The 14,644-nt window shown below is 38.0% G+C and overlaps 2 protein-coding genes and 1 long non-coding RNA gene across 5 annotated transcripts; 2 read left to right on the top strand and 1 right to left on the bottom strand.

Annotated features, from left to right (window-relative positions):
• On the top strand, nucleotides 1-2,833 carry LOC111216336. 3 transcript variants are annotated; one of them, XR_002664908.1, is made up of 7 exons: nucleotides 1-86; nucleotides 214-263; nucleotides 974-1,060; nucleotides 1,194-1,228; nucleotides 1,326-1,394; nucleotides 2,248-2,335; nucleotides 2,548-2,833. It is a non-coding gene; the product is annotated as an uncharacterized LOC111216336 (long non-coding RNA). The 3 variants fall into 3 exon arrangements; XR_002664906.1 differs by having other exon boundaries at nucleotides 6-263; nucleotides 2,548-2,831; XR_002664907.1 differs by lacking the exons at nucleotides 1-86; nucleotides 214-263 and adding an exon at nucleotides 482-693 and having other exon boundaries at nucleotides 2,548-2,831.
• Nucleotides 2,834-7,016: 4,183 nt separating this feature from the next.
• mtfr2 (mitochondrial fission regulator 2) lies at nucleotides 7,017-11,597 on the bottom strand. The gene is made up of 8 exons (XM_022770391.1): nucleotides 11,458-11,597; nucleotides 9,960-10,142; nucleotides 9,625-9,729; nucleotides 9,247-9,371; nucleotides 8,803-9,011; nucleotides 8,365-8,698; nucleotides 8,030-8,213; nucleotides 7,017-7,606 (listed from the first exon to the last, which is right to left on the bottom strand). Exons 2-8 carry the CDS (start codon nucleotides 10,029-10,031, stop codon nucleotides 7,553-7,555), a joined length of 1,083 nt encoding a protein of 360 aa, XP_022626112.1. The 5' UTR covers nucleotides 10,032-10,142; nucleotides 11,458-11,597; the 3' UTR covers nucleotides 7,017-7,552.
• Nucleotides 11,598-11,739: 142 nt separating this feature from the next.
• On the top strand, nucleotides 11,740-14,643 carry LOC111240451 (armadillo repeat-containing protein 1-like). Its single transcript, XM_022770472.1, has 7 exons — nucleotides 11,740-11,791; nucleotides 12,137-12,309; nucleotides 12,922-13,013; nucleotides 13,268-13,451; nucleotides 13,553-13,669; nucleotides 13,785-13,859; nucleotides 13,986-14,643. The coding sequence occupies exons 2-7, from the start codon at nucleotides 12,157-12,159 to the stop codon at nucleotides 14,178-14,180; spliced, it is 816 nt and encodes a 271-aa protein (XP_022626193.1). The 5' UTR covers nucleotides 11,740-11,791; nucleotides 12,137-12,156; the 3' UTR covers nucleotides 14,181-14,643.
• The last annotated feature ends 1 nt before the right edge of the window (nucleotide 14,644 follows it).

Here is a 14,644-nt window from a genome sequence, read left to right as displayed (position 1 = left end):
CAAAAGGGACTATACAGAAGTTACATTTTTGTTCCTCATCATAGAGAAAGCTGACATCTTTTTGGGCAGTGAAATGATCTCAGATGGTATAATTGAGAAGACATCTAGATACCTAAAAAACATAGGCATCTGCAATTCAACCAACAAGGATGAATGTGATTTATCTGCTTTCTGTTCTGTTCTATTTGGACCAATGTGAACTAACTTGACCAGAGGAAAAATCGAAATAATCCACGTTTTATACAAGGTCCTCAAGAAATAAGGTATGATCTTTCTAGAGTTTTGGAGTGAATGAACAATTGTTTGTACTCAATTTGGAAAAATCATGTGTCATCAGCATACAGGGAATGTCTAGTAAGAAACGTGCTTCAAAGTTAGTTTTGGTAGTTTTTTTTTTAAATAGAGGAAAAGAGGTACTTTCATACTTTTCACATTTAGTGTTACTTTAACAATAAATTATGTTTTAGTTTAAAAATAGCCTAACAAGTTATCAGAAATAACCTAAGCCAAGCAAAGTGTTTCATATAATTATTTGAATAACTTTACTTAGAAATGCTGAATATTGCTGAACATTTATTAGCTCGGATTACATAAATGTGGTACGTTCAAACTACATTGGTGTCACGTATTTCCGGCCAAGTACGTTTGACGGAAAGAGAAAAAAAAATGGCGACCACAGATGAAAATATTTGTGTAAGTTTAAACACTTTAGGCTGGAATGAACATAGTTGTCCAAGTATTTGGTAAAGTATATGGAATTGCTGCTGTTTAGGAAGTTTCTTTGTAGGTTGACTTGGTGAATTGACTGAAGCACAATCGAGTGTGCACGTATGAGCAAGTGTATTCCTTTGTTTGAGACGTTAGCATTGTTAGCATGTAGCGTTAAAGTACAGTTAAAGTGGTACCGTTTGGTATTTTAACAGGGCCATTAGATGAAACATTTAATCACAGTTCATTTCTGATGATATTACAGCTTTCCACAGAATGTGTGGATAATCCTTATGGATTTGGTGGCGTCATCGTCACAGAAAAAGGAACATACCCCATTTTTTCCCATCAGGTGACGTTACTATCAGATATCTTAAAATGCACATTCAAAACTGAACTACAAATCTGATTTTCTGCAATGGATCCATTTTTATGAAGTTTTCATTGTTTGTTTTTACTCGCTGCTTGGCCTCGATGCCACACAGGGGAGAGCCTCCCGTGATGGACAAGGCCCTCACAGGTTTCCTTCTTTCATTCACCAACTACACTTTGGATATGCAATATGTGAACTGACTTTCTTACTTATTTTAAGTTTTACTGTTACTGTTTTACTGTAGTTCAGTGGAAAAGTTCCAATGTGCTCACCATGGAGCAGATCCAGAGACCATCGGGGATTCAAACAGCAGGTAAAAATAAAATAAAATGTAAACTTCGATTTTGTTTATAGACCTGCATTTACTGATTTAGCAGATGCTTTTATCAGAAAGTTTTCTTTAAAAAAAAAAAAAAAAAAAAAAAGGCCAAAGAACGAGTTAAAGCCACAATGCATTGCCTATGTTTTTACAGCATGTCACTTTATTGATTATGTAGCATGACTCTAACGTAAGTAAATTCTTTATCCATTGTCATTCATTACTATCTTTATCCTATTCAAATTTAACTTAATTAAAAAATTAATTAATTACGCTATTAAATTAGTTTATCAATTTTATTTAATTAATTTGGTCTCATGGTTTAGGATCAAAACAATAGAGATGAGGTCCCTTTGCATGCACTTAGGCAGGGCTAGTTGAGTTAAGGGAATTTCAATTCAATTATCAGGGTCACAGCTTAATCAGGTGAACACGCAATCAGAACAGGTAAACAACAAGGGGAGAGAGGTAGGAAGGCAGGTGTGCGGGCAGGAGCAAGTTCAAAGACATTTGTGCCATATCTGTGTCATATGGAATAGAAAAGAGCAACATCCACCACACTGGACAACGCAAAATGATTATATGACCACAGAATGGATTTGTGAGGGTAAAAAATATTGTGCATTGACAAAATTTCATGCATTACATTTAGGCTTAATAATAACCCTTAGAAAGAGAAATCTTCCATTATTACAACTGATGTGGACACTATGTCAAAGTCAGAAACTGGTAATTATAGTCCAGTCCAGTCTGACATGAATACAGCATTACTGTGTTGTGCTCTCATGACTAAAGAATTTAGCAATTCATGAATGACTTATCAAAGGCAGATATGTTCTTCCTGCAGCAATGTGGCACCACCTGATATATCCACTGATGAAGAAGTTCCCATGGAGGTAGACCAGCAGGAGTAAGAAAAACTTCAGTCTGGCGAGGTATTGCAGTACTATAACAGGGTGTTGGTTAATGATGCATTTAAGTCATTTTCCATTAATTACCACTGTGAATACAAGGATTGAGTGATGGCTGTGTAATACATGTAGATCTCTCTTCTCAAAACTGTAAAACATACACAGACTTCATCACTGTTGCCTTCTCTTGGAAACTGCACAATTAAGTCATTCTAAACTTCTGTTTTATTTCACAGAGTCTTGAGGAGGGTTCACTGGAGGCATCTACAACCATCAGGCATCCAGTCCACCCATTCAAAAAACTCTCTGTTAATGCTTCCCAATGCTTAATGCATTGGGAAGACCAGTTCAAGCACCTAACCATGTACATACACATGCTTGAGGTGCCCTAATAAAAACAACAAAAACAAAACGACTTTTGAAAACTTATTACATTACTCCTCCTTCAAGGAGCAGTTTCATCACATCAACGAGAGAAAACACCTCTTCAACTTGAATCAGAGGGCTAGATTTGGTTTTTTCATCCCGTTCGTCTGATTCTTAGAAAAAGTACTTGGAAAAAAAACACAAAACAAAAAAAATAAAAAAAATAAAATAAAATGTTTAAATTTTGGTGGTAAAATTACTTATTTGTTTACATTTGGATTCATTATACATCCATAGATATTTTTCTATACAAATAACAAAATGTGCAAAATTGGTTAACATTACACAAGCCAGTAACTATTTATATATTGGAAAATTATGATTACTAATACATTCATTCCAAAGATCTTTTCTTTTTTTTTTAATTTATTGATTTATCAATTGATTTTATTTTTCTATTCAGCTCAGCTCCTCATTGTTCATCATGGGCACAATTGGCTGCTGTGACATCAAAACCACTTACTCTCAGTTTCAAACATATATGCAATACAGAGTGTCTGTCAATCAAAACCAACAGTTACAATGAGTCAGTAAAAACTCATGTATACATGTGATTGTGCCTCATGAAGATATGATGGCTTTGTTGATGATAATAAAGTAAGGTAAAAACATGGTGAGAAGTGTGTCGCCTACCTGGTGATGCTAGTGAATACTTCCTCCTCTGCTGTCACCCAAATTTGTACAGAGCAGTCTGAGTTGGTGGAGTTATTCAGGAAATCTTCTGAAGGGAACGTTCACCAGAAGATTTCATCAGAGCTAATGAAAGAAGACATAACCACAATTAATCAAAGGCACAAAAACTGTTTCCAAAGATTTCTCTTTCAGGAACATTTACTAATATTTTTCAGGGTCAGAAATGTGTTTGTATACCTATTAATGTTCTTAGAAAACTCTTAGTGCTGCTGCTGCATAAGACTGCAGCTAAATCAGTTCATGATGAACAAATAAAGCTAAACAGCTCCCTCTAAAGTTAGCTAGCTTCACAGATCTCAATAGCTGTTATCTCATTTTGAGTCTGGATTTTAATGAATTTATTGTGATTTGGTTTGTTTAAACTAACTCTAAATCACTTACTGAAATCTGTGAAATGTTAAATTCATGTATTTATTTCAATACTATTAATAGTACTTGGGCAGATAAAAACTACAAAAAGAGAGATACTTCATTCCCATAAGCTGTAAATAATAAACATAAATTTTCTTAAACAAACAACTTAAGATGGATCAGAAAGCTGAGAGAAAATATTTTGTCAATAGATACAAAAGAAAGGCAAAGTATCTGCATTTTATAGGAATTATTATTATTTACTAGTAATTATTACACCAGTGGAGGTGTATTCAGTTGGTTGCAATCTGCAATCTCGCCACTAGATGTCACTAAATCCTACCCACTGGTCCTTTAAATACTTCTATTCTAATCTAATCAGTCTACTCTTGTTTGGTCTTTCATCGCTGTGCTTTTTATAGGCAAAGAGTAAATTACAAAAATTTCAGGTAATACCTTTCTCAGATTTACATGGTGCTTACATTCACTTTAATTAATGTTAATATTATTGCTTGATGAAAGCCTAAAATAAAAAATGCTTGATGTTGAGTTGAAGTGTTATTTTGTTGAATACATCCGTAATGTTATGGCTAAATAACAGGACATCCTCCATAAAACAATCATTACTCAAAGTTCAAATCTTTGTCTATTGTTCTGATAGTCAGTAGTCATATCTAAACATACAAAGAAACACACAAATTCACTTCACTGGGGGTAATCCTGCCTCTTGGATCCATTTTAAGCATCCCGTTCAAGGGCTCAACACACCCCCATATATCAATAACCCATGTCTGGTCCTCCTCATCTAAATACAGTGAATTTTTAAACTGTCACTGTCAACATCTTGATTCATAGAAAGAAATTATATGAAAGTCTTTCTATACAATATACTATATAACTTTTTCCAGCATGTCATGCACAACAGTAGACAAGACTTACTATAAATCAGACATAAGGAGAAAAAAAAAAGTTTTATGTATTGATAAGATAGTTAAAGTTGTGATGGACGCAGAAAACAACTGGTAGGAATGATGGACGAAACTACAGAAATAAAACCAAAGACCTGTGATCTGAGACTGGCTGGTGCAACAGTTCTAGATCTATTAGGGACAGTATACAAAGCCAGCAGGGTCCAGTGATAATAAATTACTTACCAAGTTATGTTCAGTGAACTAAAGGAAAAGCAAAGTTCCAACAACTGCCTTCATGACACAGCCCGACGACTCCATGTCGATGGCCTCGGCGAACGGGGCCTTCAGGATCATTTCTGGAGACCTGAAAATGAACCACAAAAAAGAGAAACATTGTTATATTTATCTAAGTTATCACATCGTAGGGATATTGTACAGCTAAATTACTGACACAACTAGCATTAAACACAGTAAACATAGCAGAGTTTCTAGGGTCCGCCTCACCTGCAACAGCAAGCGTGATATAATTGACTGATGAACAAGCAAGCTAGCTTTACACATTCATCACATGGCTAACGCTAACTTAATTCAAAATCTCAAATTCGCACATCTCCCCCAGTCCGTTTACCTTTGCAAAGGAGTTCAGAGAACAGTCCTCAGCAGCCAGTCGGAGTGAGATGGGTTACAGTTAGGGTCAAAACCAAAACAACGTTGCTAACGAATTGTGGACTCTAGCTAACGTGACTTGAAATTACATTACACAATGAGTAATTTCGTAGGTGAGTGCAGCCGGTGCAGCCAAGGGAAACGAATCCGGCGCTGCGATTGGTCGAACTCTTCTTCTTCTTCTTTTTTTCAACAGGCTTTTTGCGTACCTTAGTGTCACAAATCGTAAAGGCGTACTTAAATTTACTCTTAAATTTCATATGCTGGAAACAGAGACTATTTGACAGTTTTGTTTAAAAAATGAAAGCAATTAGTCGTTTATTAAAATAGTTGCAGATTTTTTCAATCAACTAATCAATGAATCAACTAATCCTTTAAGCCTACACTAAACTATGTACTACATTTCAAATGACAACAAAAAAATATCAAATTTCTAATACTTCTAGTCAGAAACCTTTACATCTTTAAGGATAATGTCTGTGTAGCAACTGAAAGGAATGTTTTGTTATAGTGCATTCTTAGAAGAGTTTGTTTAACATGCCATTCAGTGATATGTAGTAATATTCAATTCTTTTGTTTAAGAAAAAAAGGTGTGTGCCCGATGCTGCGTTGACAGCTTGTATGTTTTGCCAGTCCTGCCAGTGAATAATAAAAGACTGAACTTTTTCTACACCATACCGTTGCGGTCTGAGTGGTGTAACATCTGCATCACCAATATTTTTCATTTTTTCAACACATCCCATGAAAAGATCAAAACCAACTGCTAATCCGTCGGTTCATGTTTTCTAACTTCACAGCCCATGATCACTGATTCTTACTGCAGACCTGCATTGTTTCTGGACATTTTGGTGCCCAGGCAAGAGTCTAATAGTGCCGCTTAGGGGAATAATTGTTTCATTACAACATTTTATAACAATTCAAATAATTTCATTATTTTAAATTCAACTTTATTCAGTTTCACTCAACTTCCTGTCTGTATCACATCATCTGTTAATTAGAACCTTTACATGACACCTAATCAATTCTGGTTTTAAGCATTGATTGCTTGATAAGAACATTAGGTTATAAATATCCCTGTGTGATTCTATCAAGTCAAGTCAAGTTTCCGATCATCTGTGAAGGAGTGTCTCTGAGTGTCCTTTTCAACCCAGTCTGTCATTTCTGTCCTGAGGTGCAGGTATTATGTAAGACTTTCAATTATGGATGTCCTGCACACCTAGTATTTCTTATCCCAGTTGAATTCTGTTCACAGTGTGGCTCATATCATGTTTGTATGGAACTTTAGTAATCTGGTTATTCATACATATTCTTAAAAACGACAATGTGAAATGACATGCACAATCTTTTTTGATAAAAGTCAGATGTATCACAACATACCATAAATGAAGCATTGCGGTGCTACAGAGATGCCCCAACATACAAATCATATTCTTCAGATGTAAAGGAACATGGACCCAAGCAAATCACATCATTTTTTACAGTGAAAATGAAATGCAAAACCAACCATTCCAACTGAAATTGGAATTGCAAAATAATTGTAATTTAATTTTTTTTCTATATTGTTCAGCTCTAATTCAAATGCAAAAATTACAACTTTATCTGGATTTGGACACAAACTGAACTATCGGAGAACATGAAAAGAGAACAACAAAAAATGATCAGTGCACTTGAACACTTTAATAAAATAAAACAACCTGAAACAGCCGTTGCATAGAATAGAGCTATGTGAATCTCAAAACACATTGTTGTTCATTTCACTTGATTGAGGTAAGAATCAAGACCTCACAAAGTGATTTTAGAAACATGAAGGCAAGTAGCTACACGCTACAGTGCAGACCTACTTAAATACATTATCTACTTTAAAAAAAGGAGTTCTGCACACAAAGACATCACAGTGAATAACACTGAAAACAGAAGACACCAATTTACAAAAACAAAACCGGCCGTACCAAAATCCTTGTTTACAGCATTAGCTTTAACAAATATACATATACATTCAAACCTCCCAAAGAAGAAGAAAGAAAGAAGAAAAACTTAACAGTATCAAGCACTTTGTTCACTGTGAGACAAACATTTTTAGAAGAACAAAAGATTAGACAGACAAAAATGAAATGTGAATAGCTGCAGTAGTAATCCATCTGTGAGGCACATCTGTGGGAGCTGTGAATGGCCTTTAGGGGTGAGGAGTCATCATTTAATGGGATAAAAGGTGGCGGCGTCCCTGACTGCGCCTGGTGTGGTGAGGAACCTGGAACAGAAGAGTCAGGTTAGCAGCACTGCAGACAGGGCAAATCTTGCAAGCTCGGTTTTAGCCACACGATAAGCGGGTGGACAACATTTAAAAAAAGGCACTTTGCTACAGAGACATGTATCTGGCCCTGGTGTACATCTATTAGCTGACAAGTCTTTCGTAGACAAAAGACACAGTGACCGGTATTCAACTATGGCAATGTCCACACTAGTATGTTTTCATTTTAAAAAGTGTTTTCGAACAAAAACAATCTCTGTCCAAGCAACTGTTTTCGCTCCGTCCATACTATCACACCTGAAAACGCATAAATACGTGAGCAATCACGTACACTGGGCATGCGCAAGCTGATGTGAACAGGAAGCAAATTGTCTACTCTGCGAAAAATAGTGAGCATAGTTGAGTTTTCGGTGGAAAACAAACCTTAGGTGAATCTGGACTGCCGAAAGGTGAGAGTTCCAGTGAATTCTCTTTGTCAGAGGAATTGTTGTGGCGGTGCTGGGCGAACTTTCTCTTTAGTGCTTCTGCAATAAGAGCCGCTGGGTCATTAAGCAACGCTGCTCCTCCCTTACTGCGTCTCCTCCTGACTGGTGTTCCCCCTGGTGATCTGGAGGGAAGTGACAGAGAGATATTTTGTGATGAGACAGTTACTGAGGAGAGATTTATGCAACATTAAGACATAAACCATCATATTCTAGAATATTAATATTGATATAACATAACAATCAAAATGACTGACTGTCAGTCTTGATGCCTACCTCTGCACAGAGCGCAATTTAACTTGATTTAAGTCCTTGAGAACCTCCAGCATGGAGGGCATCCCTTTAACGTCTGACCCCTCGCTGAGGCTTGAACCCTGGAGCTTGAGCTGACCCTTATCAAGGTCTTTCTCATTCTTCCTGCGCTGGCGGATCACCTCTAATACAGACAAAGTCTCAGTGGAGGAGCCAGAGCAGGGAGGAGGAGGAGGAGGTGGAGGTGGAGGCGGCGGTGGTGGTGGAGGAGCAGCACTGTGAGGTGTGGAGGTGAGGGCTGGTGGAGGGTGAGGAGACCTCAAAGGTGTGCCTGGGGTATTCTGACACTCAGTCAGACCTGAAACATATTGGAAGACAAAAAACAGAATATCGCACTTGTTTGATGAACTGAGAACATTTGTTTTGTGATAAGTTGAAGTATAAGGTACAAAGAGTGTGTACCTGAGGCTGGAGCAGCAGTAACGATCATGGCTATCTGGGCTCGTAGGTTGAGCAGCTCACTCTCCAATGCTTTGATCTTCTTCAGGGCATCTGGATCAGTTGTTTGTCTTATAGGTCTGCCGCCTCTCTGGGCTTGTTTCGGGGCCAGACCTGGGTATCTCACCACTTCTCGATTTACCGTACTTGGCTTCTTTGGAGGTAAATGGTTCCTGTACATAGACATTTTGCCCTTTTTTTTTAAAAAAAAACAACAACTTTCTGACCATATTATTTTGTTTTTCCTCTGTAGTTTACAAAAACGCAAAAAAAAAGCTTTTTCTTTACAACGATCAGCGTTGTCCTGCTCAGACAGGATGCCTAAAATTAAGTTTACATTGTGTTTTCATAGCAACCAGGAAGAGGAGGTGGTGTGTAAATAGAAAAAGTGTCTATTAATATGCCTACCTTGTCTTGGCAAAGCTCTCCCCCTCATCCTCAAACACCCACAGGACGTCAGCGAATGAAGGGATGGCTGGTGTGTCCGCGGTGATGTCGACATATCCGTAGGGTCTGTAGGTGAGCAGAGGGATCTAAGGCAAAACAAGGACAAGAAGGGATTACACACTCTGACACTGACTACATGACAAAAAGTATAGACTAGGTGATTGTCTATACTTTTTGTCAGTTAGGAATTATAATTAATGTGATAAATCAGAATCAAATATTTTCTTTAACATTGTTAATATAAAGCACATAGTTCCACTTGATTTGCCTAGTAGAAAATGAAAAAAAAATAATGATTTTGAGAAATAATCTTCAGTTTATTAGGAAGTCGTACAGCACCTGAAAATGGACACGTGGTGTTGGTGTCAGTGGGAGATTTGTCCCTATCATCCGCACAATGCTGCGATACTGACCGCACAGCTGACTGTCCCACACGGGAACCAGCTACAGACGAGACAACAAAAGATGGATAAATAAATGGATAAAACACAACCTTGCCTGAAAATTGCCAACCTTACAAATTAACTCAGTCAGTTAACTTTTAGGAAGTAAAGTAACTCTATTAGTGATTTTTCTTTGCACATATGAAAAACAACTAGTGAGCCCCTTGATGTCCCTGGGCCCAATCTTGAGAATTAGTAGCAGTTATAACAGAAGGGTGTCTGTGCACTTACCATGTCTGGAGGCACTCCAAAGTACTCCAGGACCATGCGCAGCACATCCAGAATATCCTCTACTAAAGACATTGGAAGGACTTTTTCCCGGCACCAGCTGACGACTGCAGAGCTCCTCTTTCTGCTGACTGACTTGGTAAGAGGCCAACACAGAGGGATGTGACTAAGTCACATACTTAACACCTGAAACAAAACAAAACATACAACACTTAGCTATAAAAGAGAACACTTAATAGTCAATAATCACCTTGAATCTTATACATTTAAGGCCACAAATCGAGGCAAATATCTTAATGTAGTAATGGACATAAATTCTAACATCCACATTAGGACAATTACATAATAATCAATTGAATGCCACCTTTAAACTTAACAGGTCTGCTTACTATACTCAGAAGTGGAAACTGAAAGTGGAGAGGCAGCACTGAGTATCAAGGCATGAGGCTTACCATTTTTGTTGAGCACTCCCATTTTTTCTAATTAAATTCGCCTCTATTCAATCACATCTTGCACTTTGAGTAAGCTGTATTTTTCTTATTCATTGTGTTTTTTTTATCTTCCATTTTATTTTATTATTTTAAGACTGTAGTGTTTTTATATTGTCATTTTTCTTTTAATCCTTCTCCTCCCTAATGTCAAACACTTTAAACTGCCTTGTTGTTGGAAGTTGCTATTCAAATACACTTGATTTGCCAACGTTACTTTCTTTATCAAATAATTTGTTGATTTTTTTTTTCGATTACCGTAATTCTTTGGTGTATAAAACATCAGAAAACTGTTTTGCTCAAGGTACCATTGTTGAGTATCTTACTTTTTATGACCAACAGTGCAAAACCCCAAAACATTAGATTTACCATTATGTAAAAGAGGGAAAATCACTATGGAATCATGATTTTGGTCAAGGTGTCTGTGATCGATTTTCTTTTGATCGACTGATTGATTAGTCAACTAATAAATACAGGTTAATCAAACTGTCTTTAAATGTCGGTTTGTAAGAGATATCCAACCTACAACAGATGCAAAGCAAAATGATAATGTTCAGCTAAATCTCTGAACATCTGCCCATTAGACAGTTAACTAATAATAGGAAAACCTGCACGCACAGAAAAACGCCCATTGCAGTCCTACTGGGCCAGTTTTAGAGCTGGAGGCTCTAAATTCAAATAAAATTCATATGGATGTGATGTTTAAAACAAAACCTCTACGCGGTCCCTGGAAGCCATTACTGATCGAACTGTCAAACTGTCACCTGGTGGCATCACACACACTGATGCTCAGGGAGGCAGCTGTCTCCCTCTGTACTGCTGGATGCTGACTCGGCTGCGATATCGTAATGGATCAGCATTACGAATGGTTCACAGTGGGTTTTAGTTTTAAGATAAGGACAGAAACCTTTTGTTCAGGACGGTGCAGGCAACATTAGTTCCGCACAGGCACCGCAGTATAAGAAGCATGCAGCGGTGAAACATGCGGGATAAGCGGAAATATGTATACTTACAGTGAACTCATTGTCGTGTCAAAACGCGCATTAGTAGCTACATTTATCCGAAACCCTCCTCACAGTCAACAACATAAACTATAACTGCAGATGAATACTAATAACTCGCAGCTTCCCTCTCAGCTCACGCTTCCAGGGACCGGCTCTGTGAAGTCAAATAAAGCCGCAGCAGCAAAGCCTTCTCTGATTGGCTGTTGATACTGAGCCCGTACGAGAAGCCAATAGGAGCGCAGGACTGTGCAAGGTGGCCAACGGCTAGCCGACCAATTGCGTGCCGTGAAAACCTACCACCAAATTTGTATTTTTGTACACGAGCTACTTCTTCTTTTCCTAAGTAAGTAAACTGAATATCACTGCTACACTACTACATTTATCGTACTATTATGGTACTTGTAATACACAATTTTTAGTAAGTTCACAGTTTTAAGTCCAAACGGTGTAACACAGTAAATTGACATTTGTGCAGTGTTCCGCTTTCCAACGTTCCAAAAGTAGTTAGCTTATTTAGCTAGCCACAACGTTAGCACTAGCAAACACGCTAAGTTGACAGGCTAACTTTAATGTAACTTTTATTAACTAGCTTCGTTCCCACTTTTAAATTAAGTCCAACACATATTTTATCGACCATGACTTTAACGTTAAGTGTTAATTGAACTAAAAATGTCACTTCCAATTTCAGGCCTGGTCCATTTAACTAAGATGATGGACGCACTGTCAGTGGTGAGTCAGCTGCGGGACCTGGCCTCCGAACCTCAGAACCGAGAAGTGATAGTCCAGGACCAGGGCTGTCTGCCTGGGCTGGTTCTCTTCCTCGACCACAGGAACCCTGAAGTTTTGCTCGCAACTCTACAGGTGGGTGGAAGAGGCTGATCTGGTGCGGTTTCCAAAATCATAAGGTGACATCCTATAACGTATTGTTCGAACAGTCAATAGCCCAAAAATATTCAGTACACTATCACATAAACCAGAAAAGCAGTAAATCTTCACAATGAAGAAGCTACAACTAGAGAATGATGACTGATCAGTTTATCAACTGGATTCCTCAGTTGATCGGTTTTTTCAGCGTTATTCAGTTTACGAATGCAAAGCTGTTCTTCATGCAACAGATCTCAGATAATGTCACCGTTCTCCAGTAACAATACCATACCAAAGTCAATAAATAGTAAGTTGATCATTCCTGCTTTACTGAAAGACAAAACAAAAGAATGACAGCTTAAAAGGTAGTATGAAAAGTTCATACACGTATTTAAATTGGCATTTATTTCATGCTTTGGAAAATAGTCTTTGATAATGATATGTAACACTATTTCTAGTAAATGAAAACATTCATAAACACTAGTATGATACAGTTGAAAATAATGAAGCTAGTAAGTTGGGACCACTTACTTAATAAGTTAGAACAGGATAACTCGATGTATTTGTGTATATATCAATCCACGATCTGTCTCTCATCTGTGTCCTCAGACCCTGCGTTACTTGGCTGAGTTGCCTCCCAACATCCCCACCATGAAGAATGAACTGGGTATGATGGTGAGCTTGGAGAATCTCATGGCAAGGTGAGGAGATAATGTTTTTCAGGCTTTCTTGGTGATTCTTACATGTTGGTCAGTATACGTTTCCTGAACAATTGTTTAGTGTTTTTTCGTGGTTCTACATGCAATTTCCAATAATACTACATGTTTTTGTAATATGCATTTAATATTTCATGTTATTGTCAAAAAAATGTAGTATTTTAACTTTGTAGTTATACATTTGTCTACATGTGACATTTAGTCAACTCTGACATGATTAAATATGTTTCTCCATAAAGGGATGGCCTATCTGTTGACATCACAGCCCTGGCCCAGGAGGTGTATGACATTTTGTGTGCACCTGCTAATCCTGTGTCCCACATACCTGAGAGGGAGAGGAGAAAGAAATCCCAGTTCTTTATCAACTCCTCCAACAATAAGGCCAAATCTGTCACTCTGCACATCCAGGGGCTGGACAGCACTGTGAGTAGGCTGGATGTCAATCACATACTCCTATGCATGACAGTTGCTATTGCTATTATTTCCAGCAAGTTAACTAATAAAAGTCTCCTCCTGTTAACAAGGACCAGCGAGGCTTGTGTGAAGACGCTCTTCTGAAGGTGAAAGGAGTGATAAGCTTCACTTTCCAGATGGCCTCAAAGAGGTGCACTGTCCGTATCCGCTCTGACCTGTCCACTGAGGTAACAAAGATGAACATTTGCTATCATTAAATCAGGCATAAAAAATTGTGCATCTTGTCTGATTAATGTCCATTAATCCCAGACACTATCTTCCCTGACTTCTGTTCATTCGCAGAGTCTGGCCTCAGCCATCGCTGCCACTAAGGTGATGTCAGCTCAACAGGTGGTGAAGAATGAAGCAGGAGAAGAGGTGGGTAGTGAACACTGAGCACACATTTTGAGGATCCACTGAAAAACAGCTAAACAATTTTGGGTGCTCGTTCACATTTAAGTTTTAAACAAATAATTTTCTATCTTCTATTTATGCCTTCTTCAGATTTTGATCCCTCTAAACACATCTGGGGTGAAGGTGCAGCAAAACTCAGCTCTACCAGACTACCTGCCAGAGGAAGAGGAGAGCCCAGAGAGGGAGGTTGACCGTGCAATTTCCCGCACTACAGCTAAAGAAGATTCCAGTGGGAACTGGCTCAACGCTGCTGCCAATTTCCTCACAAAAACCTTCTACTGGTGAAACTGGAGCAGTTTGATTCTGAGACTCAGTGTCACAGATTTGTGCTAAAGACTGCTCCCTACTGCTGAGTATGTTACTGGAGTGGACATTACTGGATGTGAGCACATGCAGGACTACAACCTGCCTTTGTGTGCAAGGTCAGAACTTCAAAGTATCAACATGCTCAGAAGCACTTCAGATTTTAGGTTCTATCCTAATGAATGGAGTCCCACACACTTAAGAAACATTGTTTTCTCTGGACTTAATGCTGTTTTCTATCTATTGTTCTCGTTAAGTGTAAATGTTTTCTCCAAATCTGTCTCTGTCCAAGCTGTCCATTTTCTCCCTACATGTAAAAAAAAAAGGCATAGAAGTGTTTGCTACTTTTCTTTAATAGTTGGAAAAGTACTTTTCTGTATGTTCTGCTGTTTATTAGTAGTTGTATTGATTTATCCTGAAATAAATGTACAAAACATTACATGTCC

The sequence above is a fragment of the Seriola dumerili genome, unplaced genomic scaffold, assembly GCF_002260705.1.
Source record: "Seriola dumerili isolate Sdu_G_001 unplaced genomic scaffold, Sdu_1.0 BDQW01000025.1, whole genome shotgun sequence".
In the NCBI taxonomy this organism is placed as follows: domain Eukaryota; kingdom Metazoa; phylum Chordata; class Actinopteri; order Carangiformes; family Carangidae; genus Seriola; species Seriola dumerili.
Note: the sequence above shows the minus strand (reverse complement) of the source record. Positions and strands in the feature narration are given on the sequence as shown.